Raw genomic sequence first — 17,403 nt, forward strand, 5'->3', positions numbered from 1 at the left:
ACAAGCATGGTTTAGTTGACCTTCTGGGCCGGCAGGCAGTGTGAAACCTCCCTCCCAGAGATACTAATGCTGATGCCCTGTGTTATGAAGGGAGTGGAGAACGATGTGCTTGTGTAAGGTGACATTTTTATGAAGACGCATCTCTAAAGGAGAACACATGGAAAGAGGCAAGTGTGCCAGCTCCACAGACACAGACTGATGAAGCCCCCGTGGGCAGAACAGAGATGATTACTTAGAACTCACGTGGGCATGCTCAGATCCAAAGACAATTATATAGTCTGATATTCCAATACGGGGCTTGATGGTGAAGACAAACATGAAAGAAATTAGCCTTGAAAAAATTTAAATTATGCATGGCTGCATCTTCACTTTCTTCGTGACACTATTTCAACACAGCAGGCATAGGGTAGGTGTCCTTCTGCACACGGTAGGTGTCATGTAGTCATTCTACTGGTGTCATTGTGGACAGGGTAGGCGAGGTGTAGGTGCTGTATTGAATGCAGTAGACTTCAGCTAGGTGTTACCCTGTATAAAGTTCTTGGAGTTTCTTTAGTACATCCAGTACAGCTTATTCAGCTACATGCCCAGGAGAAAAGACAATTGTGCAAAACTGTCTTAGTAAACCCATAATACCTGGCTCTTCAGATGAATAAAAAGCCAATTCCGTAGTCACCGTCGTAAACAGAAATAAACATTAAGCAAACTTAGTCTGTTTCAGAATGAACAAAACCATCTTTTCTCTTATTCCAGGTCCTTGACTTTGTAAAAACACAAAACCATAGATGAAAGGGTGACATGAAACTTGAGGTAGACCTGAGAGAGCAGTGGGGTGCTGGGTGCTCATAGAACATTACATATTCACTCAAAATGTTTCTACATTACCTTGTATAGTAAACATTTAAAAATTAGGAAGAGAGAGCACACTCTCACTCTAAGTGAACATGCAACTCCTACTTTAGATAAAGTCCTGGAGAATGTGTGTGTGTGTGTGTGTGTGTGTGTGTGTGTGTGTGTGTGTGTGTGTGTGTGTGTGTGTGCGATGGACACCTCTGTTCAGGGCAGCTGGTGCCTCTTTATTCCCAGAACAGGAAAGGTAGAAAGTGGTTTATTAGATCTCTCTCACACATCAAAACTGGTATTTTAAATTTGTAATATCTGGCTTTTTCTGTCCTGGGATCTGAAAGCGCTCTTGGTCAATAACAGCACAAATGGACTGCAGGTTAACTGTAGGATTAATGGTGGGGCCCCTCCTCCATTCTGCCACAGGGCTGGGTGCTCAAGAAGGCAGGAAGGGGGAAGTTTGACCACGCCTACCCCACACCACCACTGGGCAGCAGGTGTCCGGCTGTGAGAAGCCACAGGACACCGCTCTGCGCTCTGCGGTAGGGGACCACAGTCTGATCACAGGACACAGCCAGAGCTGTCTCAGGTATCCCCGGGGACTGTAAGGAGGTCGGGCTGTCTAGTTCTCAGGCTCCTGGGCATCCAGATGCCACTGGGATGCTGTGGAGGAACTGAGAATGGAGTGGGAACCGGAGGGGCTGAATCTAGCCGGGGACAGAGGGGAAAGGAAGGGAACCTCTCCAGCTAGTCCTGCTGGGGGAGTCCTTGGCTGGATTGGGGACTGGGGTGGGGGACTGCAGGCTTGGTGGGGTCACTTCTAGGAGCACAGGGAGGCCTTCTGAGAGAGATTAGACAGTAGCTCTGTAGGTAAAGGGCTTCTCTATGGCTCCCCACGGCGGATCCCATGAAAAGAGGCAGTCGATGGTTTCAAGGCATTTATTGTCATGGGCACAAAGTGTATGTATAAAGCCGTCCCCACTTCTCAGAGTGGGCCTGAGATTAAATATCTTTTGCTGGAAGGAGTGTCTGGGGAGGGGAAGCTTCATTGGCCTCCAGTCCTTTAGATACCTCATTATAATGGAGATCTGCCTTGAGCCTATGTGACCTGTGGTTACATCCTCTACCTGTAGGGCTGCTTAAGGTGTTGCCCTTATGTGACTGATGGTCACAAATCTATGGAGGGCTGCGGCCTGGTTTCCTAGGAGTCAGGCATAGTTCCTACTGTCCCTTACAGGGTCTCTGGGGTTCAAACTCCTCAACCAGGAACCGGGGTGTCTTTCACTGCCCCACAGTTAACCACTTACTGAGTTCCTGGGAAATCTCATTCTCTTCTTAGAAAAGCCTTAGCCCTGGCTGGATTTGCCACAGAATTAGGACAACATGATGAAGTGGAGAACGTTTTTATTTATTTTTCTCTGACTCATGAGTTTTTATTGCTTCAAATGTGGTGTTTTTATCAGCCTATGTCAAAATCCCTCCAGTTATGTTGATAGATGTTTGTCTAAAATAGTATTTGTCTTTATTTACCATGAATTATCTCCCAACTTATTCTAAGAAGAATAATACATTCATTTCCATTCTTTTCAAAAACTAAGCACAAATCACCAAATGTGTTAGAGCTGCAGTGGCTGAAGATTTCTTAGATACTAGGAGCCATTCCTATCTGGGAGACCTTCCCTTCCACTGAATGGTAATTTTTTTTTAACTTATACTTGGAAGCAGAAGCTATAATTATGGCCACATAAAAATCCCTAAGTATTAGAGAGGCTAATTATCTCCAGGGCTTGGAAGCTCTGACACTGTGATCCCAGGCTTTTAAAGAGGAGGGGCAAGCCAGAGATGGCCTTCAGAGAAGAGGGGGTAGGGATAGAAGGATCTAGAATAGGTCTCTAGACAAGTTGGAGGCACATTTTTTTCATGGTTACTTCTTGGACCAGTGGGGTTGTTTGGGCATCTTTTGCACATATGTTTATGTGGGGGCACATGCATACTTGTGTGTGTGTGTTTGTGTGTGTGTGTGTGTGTGTGTGTGTGTGTGTGTAGGCCAGCAGGCAACCTGGAAGTGTTCTTCAGAAGCTATTGCACTGGTTTTACAGGTGAAGTGTCTCACTGACCTGTAGCTCACTGACTAGGTTTGTCTGGTTTCCCAGCAATTCCCATTACATGAGATAATACATGTGGCTTTTTTTTTTTAAGTGTGTTTTTGGAATCCAAATTGAGGTCCTTGTGCTGGCACCATAAGCAACCTCCACAGCCCTTGGCAATATGTTTTGTTTTGCTTGTTCATTTTCTGGCGATGGTGGTGGAGTGTGTGTGTGTGTGTGTACATGTGCGTGTGCATGCCAGAAATGGCCTTGGCCATATTAGGGAAACCCCAGCACTGACATATGTGTTTATAGTTTTGAAAATTGGAGTGATCAAGAGAAACAAAAGGACTCAGGAGTTAACTGGTATATTTTGCCAAGTCATACCTGTTGGCACAAGCCATGGCCCATTGACCTGCATCTCAACAGCTCACAGTATGACCACAATAGAGCAGGAGATAGATTGGGGTTCCTACGAGGTCCAGCCATGCTGGCAGGTCAGAGTACTGGCTTCCTGTGAAACTTCGATGCTGAAGGCATGTCATCATACCTTCATATAGTCAGTTTCAAATGAGTGGGATTGCTCTGCCACAGTCTTCGGAGCCTGCCCTTTGGTCTAGCAGTTGCACGGCAGGCCAATGACCGGAAGCAAAGGAGACATGATCACACAAGAATTGATTAAGAGAATGTCTACTGTACTCACCCTTCATTGCCAAGCATGTTGGTTGCTTGGTGGATATGGAAGTTGGGGTGCCCAGAGCCCGGAGCACCACTCAGCTCTGTGAAGATCATGTAATACTAGCCACATGATGTTCTGAGAAGGTTAAACGGGATGTCATGAGAACATGGTAGGGCTAGAGACGAGGAGTGGACAGGGGATGCAGGGGATTCTTAGGGCTGTAGGTACCCTTCAGACATCAGTATGTTGCTGCAGTGGTGGCCGTGAAAACAGATTGATGACCCCAGGTGTGAGTCCTATGGCAGCCTGTGGGTCTGGGAGGTGAGACTACAGACTGTGACTTCCAATACTAAAAAAAAAAATGGGTTCCTCTGCTGGGGGCCACAAATGGACCAAGGTTGTCCTTCTGTTTAGACAGGCAGAGTTGGGAATTCTGCACTTTCTGTTCATTGTTACTGTGAGCCCAAGATTATCCTACAATGCTAAAGTTTTTTGTTCTTCTTTAAGAATTCTGTCAAAGTAAATATAGAGGTGATAAGAGACAAGCCAGGATTCCCCTAAGGGGGGCATGTACACTGACTGTCTGCCTACTTAGAGGCTTGACACCTCCTTTGTAGCCTGAGGTATGACCTTCTCAGGCTGTATGTTATAGTGAGGGAAAGAGACAATTATTGGCTTCCCACCTACATTTCTGAGCTCACCCCCGCCCCCTACCAGCTTTCTTTTTAATATGAGAAAAAATACAATACGCTTGCTTAAGGCAGCATTCATAGACTCTCTCTCTCTCTCTCTCTGTCTCTCTCTCTGTCTCTTTCTCTCTGTCTCTGTCTCTGTCTCTGTCTCTGTCTCTCTCTCTCTCTCTCTCTCTCTGTGTGTGTGTGTGTGTGTGTGTGTGTGTGTGTGTGTGTGTGTGTGTGTTGACTTGTAGCCAAATAAAATCCTAATAACTGTAGGAAATCAAATTCAGAGTTCAGAGTGATGCATTTCCCATGACCCAGGAAAAAGCGAATTTCTATTTCTGAGATTACCTAGCTGTTTTGTGCTGGTGGAATTTATCAGTGTGCTTATGATATGCTTTTCAGACTCCAGCCAATCCTCTGTGCTGATTTTGGAGGGCCGTGTGTATGGTGAACTAAGTTTGGTCTCTGTGCATAAACCTCTGCTTTCATATGAATCAGAGGCTACAGCTGGGAAGCTTCAAGCTTCCCCCTGGATTCCAAATGTATTGCACGTTTATCAAAACCTTAGTTATCAGAGGTCAGGGGATCATCTGAATCAATGGTTCGTTCCTATGTTCAAAGGATAGATTCTGCTCACTCCACCATTCCTTGTGCACGTAGACACAGTATTCACTCCCTGTAGTCCCCAGGGAAGGGGAGGGATATGGAAGATCCTCAGGTTTCCACTTTCTAGAGCCTGCCTCTTCCCACTCCCTCTGGGTAACAGTTATGCAGCTGAGTCTTCAGGTGGGTCTCTTAAAGCTGGAGCAGGGGTTGTCTCTGACTATACTGGCCTTCCCATAACTGGGCTGCCTTGTCTAGTCCCAGTGGAAGAGGATTCACCTTGTCTTGCTTTGGTTTGATTTTCTGGAGCTGGTTGATGCCCATGGGAGCCTCCCCTTCTGGAGAGAAGGGGAGGAGGGACGAATGATGGGTGAGGGGAGGTGAGAGGGAGGGACTGAGAGGAGAGGAGTGAAGGGAAACGATGCTCAGGGTGGGGTGTACAGTGAATAAATAACTTCTTCAATAAAAATTTAATTATTTTAAATATTTGTCATAGACTAGAACATCCGACAAGGACTAGAACCTTGCTAGAATAAACGTGCAGTCCACATATTAGCAAGAACATGGCTGTGCCTGGATAAGCATCTCAAAGCTCTTTATACACAGATGATCGATGCAGATGCCAAGTGGAGTGAGTGTTCAGGACAGAAGTGGTGTGGCTCTTCCGTCATTCTGATCTCCTGGTACTGTTGAAGGACAAGTTCACAGCTCTTATCTGCATCCCTCTTAGTTCTAAAACCTTTCGAGACCTTCAGAAAAGAGCAGTTTGTAAACGCCACAAAGGAGGGAAAGGATGGAGGGGAGTAACAAGAAATGGAGAGGGAAAGGGGAGGGGCATCTAGCCTCTTTGTGAATCTCCAGCACTTGGAAGAAGAACCCCATATGGAGGTGCCAAAGCACAGCACTGGTCCCAGTTCATTGTGAGCCAAATGAGCGCCAATGGCTTCGCATATGATAAAATTTCTCTATGTGTCAGATCCTATTGTGAAAAGTAATACCCGAATATTTATATCCACAGAATTTTTTAAAAAGTAACAAATCAATTAATATGGTTGAGTTACAGCAAAGCAAGGACTCTCTGCCATAGGTTCCAGGGGCTGTGTGATAGCACTCCTGGCTTTGGAGTCAGTGAAAGTTCCGGGCTTGTGAAATGATACACACCAAAAGTTTCAGCCCACAGTCACAATGATGCTAGCTCAGATACAGGGGTGGGTGGCAAGTGACTACTGAGGGCTCTAAAAACAATATAAGATAAATTTGGATTGCCAGCTGCAAGAATTCAGATTCCTCTTAATCCTCAAGTTTTAGTCAGCCAATCAGATCATCAGTGCGAATGTGGGATTTGGGCATTGGGGGTGACCTCTGACTGGGAGTCATCATACAGAGAGGCCATAGTACTGATTTCTAACTTAGAAAACAGGGCTCACATTGAATCAAGAGGCACCAGCAAGTAGATGTTTTCAGATACTTAGCTTGAGACAGTTGGGGACATGTATAGGGTCAACGAGAAGGTAAAGGGATGAGTCTAAACCAGTGAGGCATGGCATGATCATACTGATAAAGAACACAGGGTAGACACAGGTGTCACCAAGATGGTTTTTTCATCTACCTGACATGGGCTGAGAAGTGCTGAGATCAGGCAAGGGTGGGAGGTAATAGTTCCCACTAGTGACCAGACCTACATAGATGCTGTATGCCCTGCAGTATTGTATCAAAATTATTATATTTGTGGCTTGGTTGACCAGGGGTGTGGGTTTGCTTGATTATAATTGCATTTTGTAGATCCAAACCTGTTGATCTACTAATTGTCAGAGTTTATCATAATATTTGAATAGCACTTCTTGGAGGCTCACCCCGCCAGGTCCCTTGGGCTGCTGTTTTTGTGCTTCCTCTTATAGGCTGAGAGTTTGTTTGAGGGCACCATCTCATTTCTGCAAATAAATCGCTCTCTCCAGGTTCCACCTAAGATCAGAAGAAAGAAGAACCCACAAGGATAAGCTCAGTTGTCAGTTCAGTACTTCGATTTGCTTGTGTCTCAGAACAATTATACCAGCTTTCAAAATGGCTCACCCACATCCAGAGAGTAGTGGCCCCCATTGCTGTTTTAGTATGGGAGTGTGCATAGGCACAGTGTAAAGTACCAAGTGAAAGTAAAATTTAATAGGATGAATGTTAAGCCAGTAATGTCATTCTAAGAGACATATTTATAGAAAAGCTACTGAGATGCTCAAAAATAAGTACCTTGAATAGGTCAGGAAAAAGTGAGGTGAAAATTGAAAGTGGGAAATAATTTTAGCATTTCTAAAGGTGATAGTTAAACAATACATCAATAAATTGCCATGGAGACCCCAAGAGACTTGGGCACAGATATTTCCAGGAGACAGGACAGCCATCTGAAAAAAAAAATATATAGAAAATTCTCTAGCCCATAGCTCTTCTCTCTGTGATGACATTTCCTATGAAGGATACACTCAGAGCACTGTTTTCTGTGAGGATTTGAACCTTTTATTTAAGTGTGAATTGTATTTCCAAGAGAACATAACCAAGTCGTCTCCAGCTTGACTGGGAGGATACTTGACTCTAACCATGTAAAGAGAGACTTGACTCCATCTCTAGAAGGAGATCTTTAATGCTAGGCTAATCTGCACAGTCACGTCCTCATTCTAGTCTTTTGCTTCTTTCAAACACCCCCAATGGAGCTGCAACAGAAATGTTCTCCTGAGCAAGACACAGTACTTAAATAAAAAAATAGGGAATCCATTAGGTCAATAATTGAGGACATTTTTCAAGGTTCTGTGTAAGATATTAATACAAACTATCCTCACCAAGTCCCCCCAGGCAGAAGCTTACTCACTGCCATAGTTGAAGTTCTATAGACCTGACTTACTGATAGTTGCTAGATTGTATTGATGGTTTGCAGAATGTATGGTGGACATAGGTTCCTTGAAGTAGCTGTATGCTGGCCTCTGGATAAGACCCTTTGCACCTTTGGCGGGAGAAGCAGACACCTCCTGGCCCTTAGCACAAGAGGCTCTCATGACTGGTTTTGCAAATTAATTAATGAATACTATCTCTCAACTGATAGCTACTGCATTGCTGCCATTTGAGACAATGTCTGTAAACTCTTTTTAGGTCTGACGCATTTGTACTCTCACTGCTCAATGCTGCGATGCTTTGAGAAAAGGGATCTAACTGTGTGCTTTCTTCTAGGATTGTAAGCAGGTTCCTTGTACATCATTGGGTGTTTTAACATTCAGCTAGGAACAAAAATATTAAAATAACTTAGGCTGGTTTAAATATTCTAGGGGTTGCAAATGATCTTGCTTGCCTTGTTCATAGCCAGAAGCATAGATTAAACCTAAATTCAAGCTTGTGTCTTAACCTTTGCAATGGCTGATGGCTGGAAATGCTGGGAAGTGGTATCTGCTGCCTGGGATGCTTGCCTGAGCAGCACCTGTGCACAGCCATGTGCCCCTTTCATCCTGGATTTTTAACAAAATATTCGAGGAACTGAGAATCTCTTTGAAACTTTTTATACAATGTCTGGATGCAGGAAAAGAGACAGCTCTTTCCTCTGTGAAAGCGCGCAGCCTACCATGTTCTCTAAGGGGTATTCAGTGGCTTATTTATTTCTTTCTCCTCAGAAATCGAGAAGGGAGGCTGCGGGGACCCTGGCATCCCAGCCTACGGGAAGCGGACTGGCAGCAGCTTCTTGCACGGGGACACGCTCACCTTTGAGTGCCAGGCAGCTTTTGAGCTGGTAGGAGAGAGAGTGATTACGTGCCAGAGAAACAACCAGTGGTCCGGCAACAAGCCAAGCTGTGTGTGTGAGTACTACCTGTGGAGTTTGTATACGTGATGGAGGAAGGGATGTGTGCTAGAGAGGTGGCCTTGGTGGGAGCGCAGGGCTTCCTGTTTTCTTACCTTACTGCAAATACCTTGATTCTGTAGGCTTGATAAGAAATAGCCGACCCTCCCCCCCCCCTTTTTTATGAAAGGATAAGACATTTACAAATATCTCCACCAAGAACTCACATGGACTTGATTACCATTCGTAGTACCTGGACATGAGCTAGTTGTATGAGCCAAGTGATGGTGGCCATGTATAATTCAGTTATAGAATCAAGCATAATGGTTTTGGCCATCAAATGTTAGGTATCACATCCACAAAAATTTTTTTAAATGTTTTCACTTATAAATAACTATAGCAGCAGTGTTTTTTAGGCAATCTGATAGAATTATTTTTAAAATACATTTATACTCATTATTGATAGTTCTAGCTGCTCTTAGAGTTATGAAGGAGAACTCCTGGGCTCCAGCACACAGAGCTCAGAGTAGCTGTATTGTGAGCTCCTGATAGTAGGACGGGCCCCAAGTTCTCTGCAGCTGAGTTTATATGACTGTTCTTTGGCTCTGTGTAGAACTATTTGAAAATATTTCCATGTGCCTGCAGTTTCATGTTTCTTCAACTTCACGGCGTCCTCTGGGATCATCCTGTCGCCAAACTATCCTGAGGAATATGGCAACAACATGAATTGTGTGTGGTTGATTATATCTGAGCCCGGGAGCCGGATTCACCTCATCTTCAATGATTTCGATGTGGAGCCTCAGTTTGACTTCCTTGCGGTCAAAGATGATGGGATTTCTGACATCACAGTCCTCGGGACTTTCTCTGGCAATGAGGTGCCTGCACAGCTGGCCAGCAGTGGACACATAGTACGCCTGGAGTTTCAGTCCGATCACTCTACCACGGGCAGAGGGTTCAACATCACATACACCAGTGAGTGATACACACAAGTACTCCTTCCATACCCCCACTGAGTTCACATGTATAGGAACTAAGAACTTAAGACTGATAGCACAGGTCTATAGAAATAGCAACATTGTATATCCTCCTTATGAACAAAAAGCATTGCTCTATGTGGCCTGTGCCTGAGATCACTAGAGTAGAATCCTCACATAGATTATCTCTCTCTCTCCCCTCTGCCCTGTCTCTTTTCCCTTTTTCTCCTTCCCTTCCCTTCCCTTCCCTTCCCTCCCCCCTCTCTCTTTCACCATTAGTTCACTCATCTACTCATTTATGATTGATTTCCCATGCAGCTATCCATCCATCCATCCATCCATCCATCCATCCATCCATCCATCCATCCACTATTATCTGTCTATTCAGCCATCCAGCTATCTGTCCATTGTTTCATCTATCCATTCATTTATCCATTCATCTGTCCATCATTTCCAATCCATTTATTCTTTGCTATCTATTCATCTATGCATCAATCTAACCATTCAGTCATTCATTCATCCATCCTTCCATCCACCTATTCACCATCCTTTCATCTATCTACCTATTTCTCTGCACATTATTCTTCATACCCATCCATGCATACATATATCTTTTGTTGCCTATGGACCCTTCACTGTATTCATTTCTCAATTCATTCTTCAATATCCATTCATCCTTCACTATCTATCAATCTATTCTTTATTATCTATCCCTCTATTCTCTCATTTATCCACAAGTATTATATCTAACTGTCCTTCAATCCATTCATTTGTCCATCCATCCAGGAAAACATCTACCTAACAATTCATTCTCTAAAGGAGGATACAGGGTGGTAAAAACACACTGATGTATCAGATATCAAATCCCAGGGATAAGAATAATGGTACCTTCCTAGAGATAAGAATAATGGTTCCTGGAGATGCCTTCTTGGGGTCAATCTGGCCGCTAACTTCTTTTTGCTTCAGTTTCCTCTTTTGAAAAACATTTGAAATAATGAAGGAAAATGTGAGCCGATGGAACTAATATCAGTAATTCTGGGTTGTTCAGTGTTTAGAATTTCCCTGCTTATTTTACTTGATGTTAACAGTTAAAGGATATAAGTTTCATATTCTTTATAGTATAAACAAAAAAGACATGTCTAGATGGTAAGATTTCCTCCCCAGATGAAATGTCTAGGCTAGAAGCAGGGCTCAAACAGGTCAGAGGCCTTCTAATCTCTCTGCTTACCACCAATATTGAACTATTCCCCTCTTCTTGGAGCACAGTGAAAGTGAGTTCTCCCAGCAACAGGCTGTGGAGAAGATAGAGGAAAGCCTCTACTCCCTCTTCCCCTCCTTCTCTCTTAACACTGACATATAATTGGTTTCTGGAATGTATCTATGCATGACACTATTATTTTATAAATACAATATTTCCTTCTTTTTCAGGATGTGAAATTAGTATTCAAGTGCCTTTGTTTTACTGATGTTTCTCTTCCCTGATACAGCATTTGGTCAGAACGAGTGTCATGACCCTGGGATCCCTGTGAATGGACGGCGCTTTGGAGACAGGTTTCTGCTGGGAAGTTCTGTGTCCTTCCACTGTGATGATGGCTTTGTGAAGACTCAGGGTTCTGAGTCTATCACATGCATCTTGCAAGATGGAAACGTGGTCTGGAGCTCTACTGTCCCTCGCTGTGAAGGTGAGCCTGTGACCCAGTCCTTCAGACAGCAACAGACTCTCTTACCTTCCCAGGCTCCCTTAACAAAGACCCAAAATGTGGCTCAAATATGAGAATTCTTTTTTTCCAAGGTTGTAACCTGGATGTCCAAGACCAGGGCTTTGGTGAAGGTGGGGCCTTTTGGAAGGTATAAGGAGTATTGTGCCTCCCAGCCCAGGATCCTTTGGCTACTAATGTTCTGAGGAGCCCTTGGCTTGCAAACCATTATAGCTTATGACTTTATACCCACCCGCTGTTTTTCTACGTGTCTGTTTTTTGGTTCATTTCCTTGATAAGCCACATTCATACATGACCAGAGCATCTCTTCTTTTTACATTTTACCTAACTTCTAACAATGCTAGCTCCAAATATGAGCGAATTCCAGGTCCTACGGACAAGGGGATTGAGCAGATCAGTGGTATGATGTTAATTGATTTTTTTGGGATTTATTATCACAGCTTACAGAAATATGAGCTAATTTTCTTCTTGCTATTTCTTCATTACCTATGTAATGAAGCCAGAGGGGAACAGTGATAAGGACAAAGACACAGACTGTGAATATTGATTGTTTTCAGAATGTCTTGTCTCAGAATATGCTAACTTCCTTGTCATTACATTCCTCTACTCACAACGAGCTAAGAAATGTTTTTTTTTAAACATTTCAAATGTTATTCCCTTTCCTGGTTTCCAGTCCATAAGCCCCCTATCCCATTCCCATCTCCCTTCTTCTATAAGGGTGTTCTCCCTCCCCCAACCACCCCCTTCTTGCCTCCCCACCTTGATATTCCCCTACACTGGGGCGTCTAGCCTTGGCAGAACCAAGGACTTCTCCTCTCATTGATGCCCAACAAGGCCATCCTCTGCTACATATGCAGCTGGAGCCATGGGTCTGTCCATATGTACTCTTTGGGTAGTGGTTTAGTCCCTGGGAGCTCTGGTTGGTTGGTATTGTTGTTCTTATGGGGTTGCAAGCCCTTTCAGCTCCTTCAATCCTGTCTTTAACTTCCCCGATGTAGACTCCATTCTCAGTTCAATTTTGCTGCTAGCATTTGCCTAAGTATTTGTCACACTCTGGCTGAGCCTCTAAGAAGACAGCTATATTAGGCTCCTGTTAGGATATACTTCTTGGCTTCATCAACATTGTCTAGTTTTGGTGGCTGTACATATATGGGCTGGATTCCCAGGTAGGGCATGTTCTGAATGGCCATTCCTTCATTGTCTGCTCCAAACTTTGTCCCCTTTCTCCTCCTATGAATATTTTTGTTCCCCTTTCTAAGAGGGACTGAAGCATCCGTACTTTGGTTACCCTTCTTCTTGAGCTTCATGTGGTCTGTGGGTTGTATCTTCAGTAATAAGAGCTTTGGGGTTAATATCCACTTATCAGTGAGTGTATACCATATGGTTCTTCTTCTTCTTCTTTTTTTTTTTTTTTTGTGATTGGGTTACCTCACGATGATGTTTTCTAGTTCCACCCATTTGCCTATGAATTTCATGAAGTCATTGTTTTTGATAGCTGAGTAGTACTCCATTGTGTAGATGTACCACATTTTCTGTATCCATTCCTCTGTTGTGGGGCATCTGGGTTCTTTCCAGCTTCTTTGAAGGACTATCTTGTGTAAGTAGCAAAGAAATAGAAATTCAAAAGCAAAATCAATATGACATGATCGGCAAAGGTTTAAAAGTGTTAATAAGATAGATTATTGGCAAGTCTGTGGGAAACCCCTGGTGTTTCCTGTCTGTGACATCCAGGAGATGATGCCAGCATCCCAAAGTAAATCTAGACTGAGATCTACAATCCCTTTTGTCTTTTGAGCCATGATCTGTATTTTTAGAATAATATAATAATACCACAAAATAGTCTGGAACAATAAAAGGTGTTTCTGAAGAATGTTATTTGCACAATGTGAGAACAAAGACTTAGAAACAAGGAAAGCTCAAATGGTGTGTCTTGTTTGGGTAATTAACTTGTATCCAAATGCCAGGGCTCAGCCACTGCTGTTAACTTTGTAAGATCAAAATAACATTACTGAAGCCTTATCATGTGAGAGAACAGATCACAGGAAAACACAGGTGCTGAAGAAACCATTTAAAATGTAACCTTGCCTCTTAAATACCACGTGAGCATTTATAATGAGTCACGATGTACTATGGCTGAAAACATATAAATAAGTAGAAGCTTATGTTAGCAAAAAGCTCAAACGCGTTAAGAGCTATTTGATAATTAGAATTATAAGGAACTCTTATCCTTTCCTCTCTCTTTAATGTTTCTCTAATGTTAACATGTTTCTTTGTAATAAGTAAATAGAAAATGGTTATGTAAATTGAAGGTCACTCCCCTATGCAGCTCTGTCAATATGCAGAGCAGAAAGAAGCAAGATATAATGTCGTCTAGTCCTGCCCCAGCCCTGCCTCCATAGTCATTCTCTGATATTTTAGCAGGCAGTGTATCTGGTCAGGGTGGATTTATCTTGCGCTAGTCCCACCTCTAGAGGTATTCCATTATAAAGTGAAAAACATTGTTTGGGAGCTTTATATATGCATGTAGTACATTTTCATTGAATCCACCCTCATTCCCTTTCCTATAGGTTTATCCCCCACCTACCACTTTTCCCTGTAACTTATGTACTCCTCCTCTTAAGCCTACCAACTCCATTGCCTGTATGTGCATGTGTGTAGGGTCTTGTGTTGGAGCAAGGGTAGGCTCAAGGCAGAATATGTCTAATCAGGTCCTGGTCTTTGCTTCTTTGTGATCTGGTGAAGTGCAGCACTCTTTTCTAGTTTCTTCAATAAATTGCCCACCACATTGGCAAACTATGGATACCACCCACAGGTATAAATGGATAACATGAAAGACCAGAAAACAAAACAAAATTCAATACAATAAGAATCTTGATCTACCAAACACATACCATGTAAATTTGCAAGTCATATTTTAAAAAATGTTGAAGTATGGCAGTTTTTAATACTCTAGAAACATGTAAATTTACCCCTGCAAGCTCCTGATGATACTGGTCTAGCCAAGCAGTTCTGGTGACATTGAAGTATGAGTGATTTATTGACAATGATGCTTAAGGTAACAAGGCTGTAGCCTCTGCCCACAATTATCATGTGCCTCTGTGGGCAATAGACTGTATAAGAAGGTGTTGTAAGCTGCAAGGTGAGCATTTGCCTGAGGACAAGGAGAGGAAATGAACTGGATCAAGGCAGGGATGAGAAGTCTGGTGAAGGGGAAGCTGTTATTCACATTGAAAGTTGGTGGGGAATTCTCCCTTCTTTGGGAAAAGCCAGGCCCAACCCCATGAACTGAAATGCAGATTCTAGCTGGGGTTGTTTGACAAACCAAATCTTTAAGAGAGAGGAAGGGGAATAGGTGACAGAGTCTGGAAGTTCTCCAAGAAACCCAATTACTGTTTGCAAAGGAGTCCTTGGGAGGGCAGGTGAATACTCTGATAAGAGTTGAATAAAGTTCCCAATTGATGAGCGTGCTGAAGTAGAATAAAGCCCAACTTTCAGATGGACATGGATGAGAACAGCGTGTGCTGCCTAAGAGGGATGTGGAGAATACCACAGTCCTTATAGATGTGAGAGCAACTTCACAGATGCTCGCGTTCCTCACAGAATGCACGGCCTCTCAACCCCCTTACAGAATATGCTGTCTTTCACCCACTTACAGAATGCACAGTCTCCCATGCCCCTCATAGAATATGCAGCCTCTCACGTCCTTTAAAGAACAGGTAGCCTCTCATTTTCCTTCAGAACAGACAATCTCTCATGTGCCTTTCACAACAGTCCTGTACAAAGAACCCTTCAGTCTTTCAGAACACTCCTGCTCCTTGTGTTTCTCCAGGATGGACTTTTAAAATAACCCACATTGTCAGCAACAAAGCAAAGGTAAACAAGTTAAAACAAAAGTAAGCCCCATGGTTTTGCATATCTGAAGTAAAGAACCACAAGTAGTATTAAGAATTAAAAATATATAAAATGGAAAAAAGGTCCTCTAATTTTATTGTGAATCTCGAGAAATCTGTACTCCAGAATCATGCACAGCAGAAAACTTTCAGTTAAGAAGAATGTGGGGCACATACACCCAGATGTGGGAGACTACAGCCAGATGTGAGATTGCACACTGAGATGTGAAGAAGCATACCTAGATATAAGCCTAGAGGAAGGCAGCAAAGAGAATACCTGGTCTTGAGAGAGGACACGCAGATGTACCAGGAGATGCCCAGACTTGAGGCAGCACACCAAAGTCACACTCGAAGTGCGATATTTGAAGGCCTCCAAGGAAGGACTGATAGATAAGAATCTAGAAACTGACAACTCAGATTAATAAGTTAAGATAAAGACAATAACAATAGGAGGGGTAAGGTAATAAAAGTCAGTACTTGAAAACATCCAAGGTGAGCATGAAACAGTTCCTTGTTGCTGGTGAAGAGGCCCCAGCAATTCTAATGAAGAAACCGTGAATGGGAAATAGCAGGGACAGGTTCACAAGAGAGGAATGTTACCGAACTAACACTATAACTTCAGACAGATGGGCCGTTACCACAGATCATTCTGCCACATCCCCAGATGCCAGGAACATCACACTTGTGAACCCTGTGGCCTCTAAGCAGTTTCCTCTGTGCATTACTTCAGCCACTCCCCTGCACCCTTCACTGTGACTCAGTGCACTTGAGAAAGTCCCAGGTATGATGGGGAAAAATTTGTACATAAAAACATGAACTCTAGGATGATAAAGTTGAAATAAAGCAAAATTAAAGTCCTTATGAAATTGACTTTTCTGCAAAAGTATAAACATTCAATAAGAACCCCAAAAGTAGGATATATAAATAAGAACCCCAAAAGTAGGATATATAAACAAGCTACCCAGGAAAACATTATCTAGGCATTCTTTCAGACCACAGGACTTCTAATCCTAACTTGCATTTCCCAAATGCCTCTTTCTATGTAACGGTCATTTTGTCGCCAAAGTCCTCAAAAGAGCCAGCAGTTTGTTTCATGAATTAGACAGCACTGGTTGCGATTTGTAACATGCATCCAAGATTATATGCCATCTGTCAGTCATTATAACAACGAGCACACCTCAGCGTGAATCTGCAGTCACACACCATCTCAGAACATCCCGTTTTAGACTTGAGATGGTTTTAAAGGAGATACGTAGATACTTGTGAGGGATTATGAATGATGGTTGCATGAACCTCAGCAGAATGGAGGTGGTTGGAAAGTATCGTCCCTGCAGTTCATTGAACACAGATACCTCACAGATATCCAGGGTATTACAGCAGAAAACCAAACGGAGTCTGATAAAAAGAAATAGCCCAGGAAAAAGGTGGGATATACCTGTTGACTTCATCCCTTATGGTTTCCCAAGAAATGAGTTTTATGTAAACATTGATTTCTACCAATGACCATAGAATGCCCACCCCTAGTGAGAGGCTGCTGTGTTATGCCTTCCTAGATTTGACTTTTTTCTTGACAGATGTATATGTCCTCTTCCAGCTCCTTGTGGTGGGCATCTGACAGCTTCTAGTGGGGTCATATTACCTCCAGGATGGCCAGGATATTACAAAGATTCTTTAAATTGCGAATGGGTCATTGAAGCCAAACCAGGACATTCCATCAAAATAACATTTGACAGGTAAGATCAAAACCCTTGCTTTGGTACCTAGAGTTCCAGCTACACTTCCTGTGTTAAGTAAATAGGACTTACTGCATGAACATCCTTCAGTCCCCAAGAAAGATCACGGACCAAGGACCAGTGCATAAGAACATGCCCATGCTGTTTTCATGTTACTGCTCTCTAGTGGTCACAGTGATGTCTCAAATCTGGTTTGCTCACGGAGAAGCATCCTGGATGCTCATTTTCTTGGTCTTACCTAGAGTCCGAATTTGGGACTTGGAACTGGAAGCTTGCTATGTGGTATCCTATAGAAGCAGCTTCTCACCCTGTTGGACCCTTCTGTATCCTTCATGAAAGCAGAGAAAAGACTTCTTTAGTTCTGGGCAGGCTACTAGCACCTGGAGGCAGG

The 17,403-nt window shown here is 43.2% G+C and overlaps 1 protein-coding gene across 2 annotated transcripts in view; it reads left to right on the forward strand.

Annotated features, from left to right (window-relative positions):
- The window catches only part of Csmd1 (CUB and Sushi multiple domains 1), a 1,600,162-nt gene that overhangs the window by 1,282,222 nt on the left and 300,537 nt on the right, over window positions 1-17,403 (forward strand). For both annotated transcript variants that reach the window (XM_039094737.2, NM_001037327.2), the window contains exons 13-16: window positions 8,534-8,716; window positions 9,343-9,669; window positions 11,159-11,353; window positions 16,874-17,012. In XM_039094737.2, coding sequence (XP_038950665.1) covers window positions 8,534-8,716; window positions 9,343-9,669; window positions 11,159-11,353; window positions 16,874-17,012 — 844 coding nt within the window. The remainder of the gene's footprint in view (window positions 1-8,533; window positions 8,717-9,342; window positions 9,670-11,158; window positions 11,354-16,873; window positions 17,013-17,403) is intronic.

This window comes from Rattus norvegicus, chromosome 16 (assembly GCF_036323735.1).
Source record: "Rattus norvegicus strain BN/NHsdMcwi chromosome 16, GRCr8, whole genome shotgun sequence".
NCBI classification, from domain to species: Eukaryota; Metazoa; Chordata; class Mammalia; order Rodentia; family Muridae; genus Rattus; species Rattus norvegicus.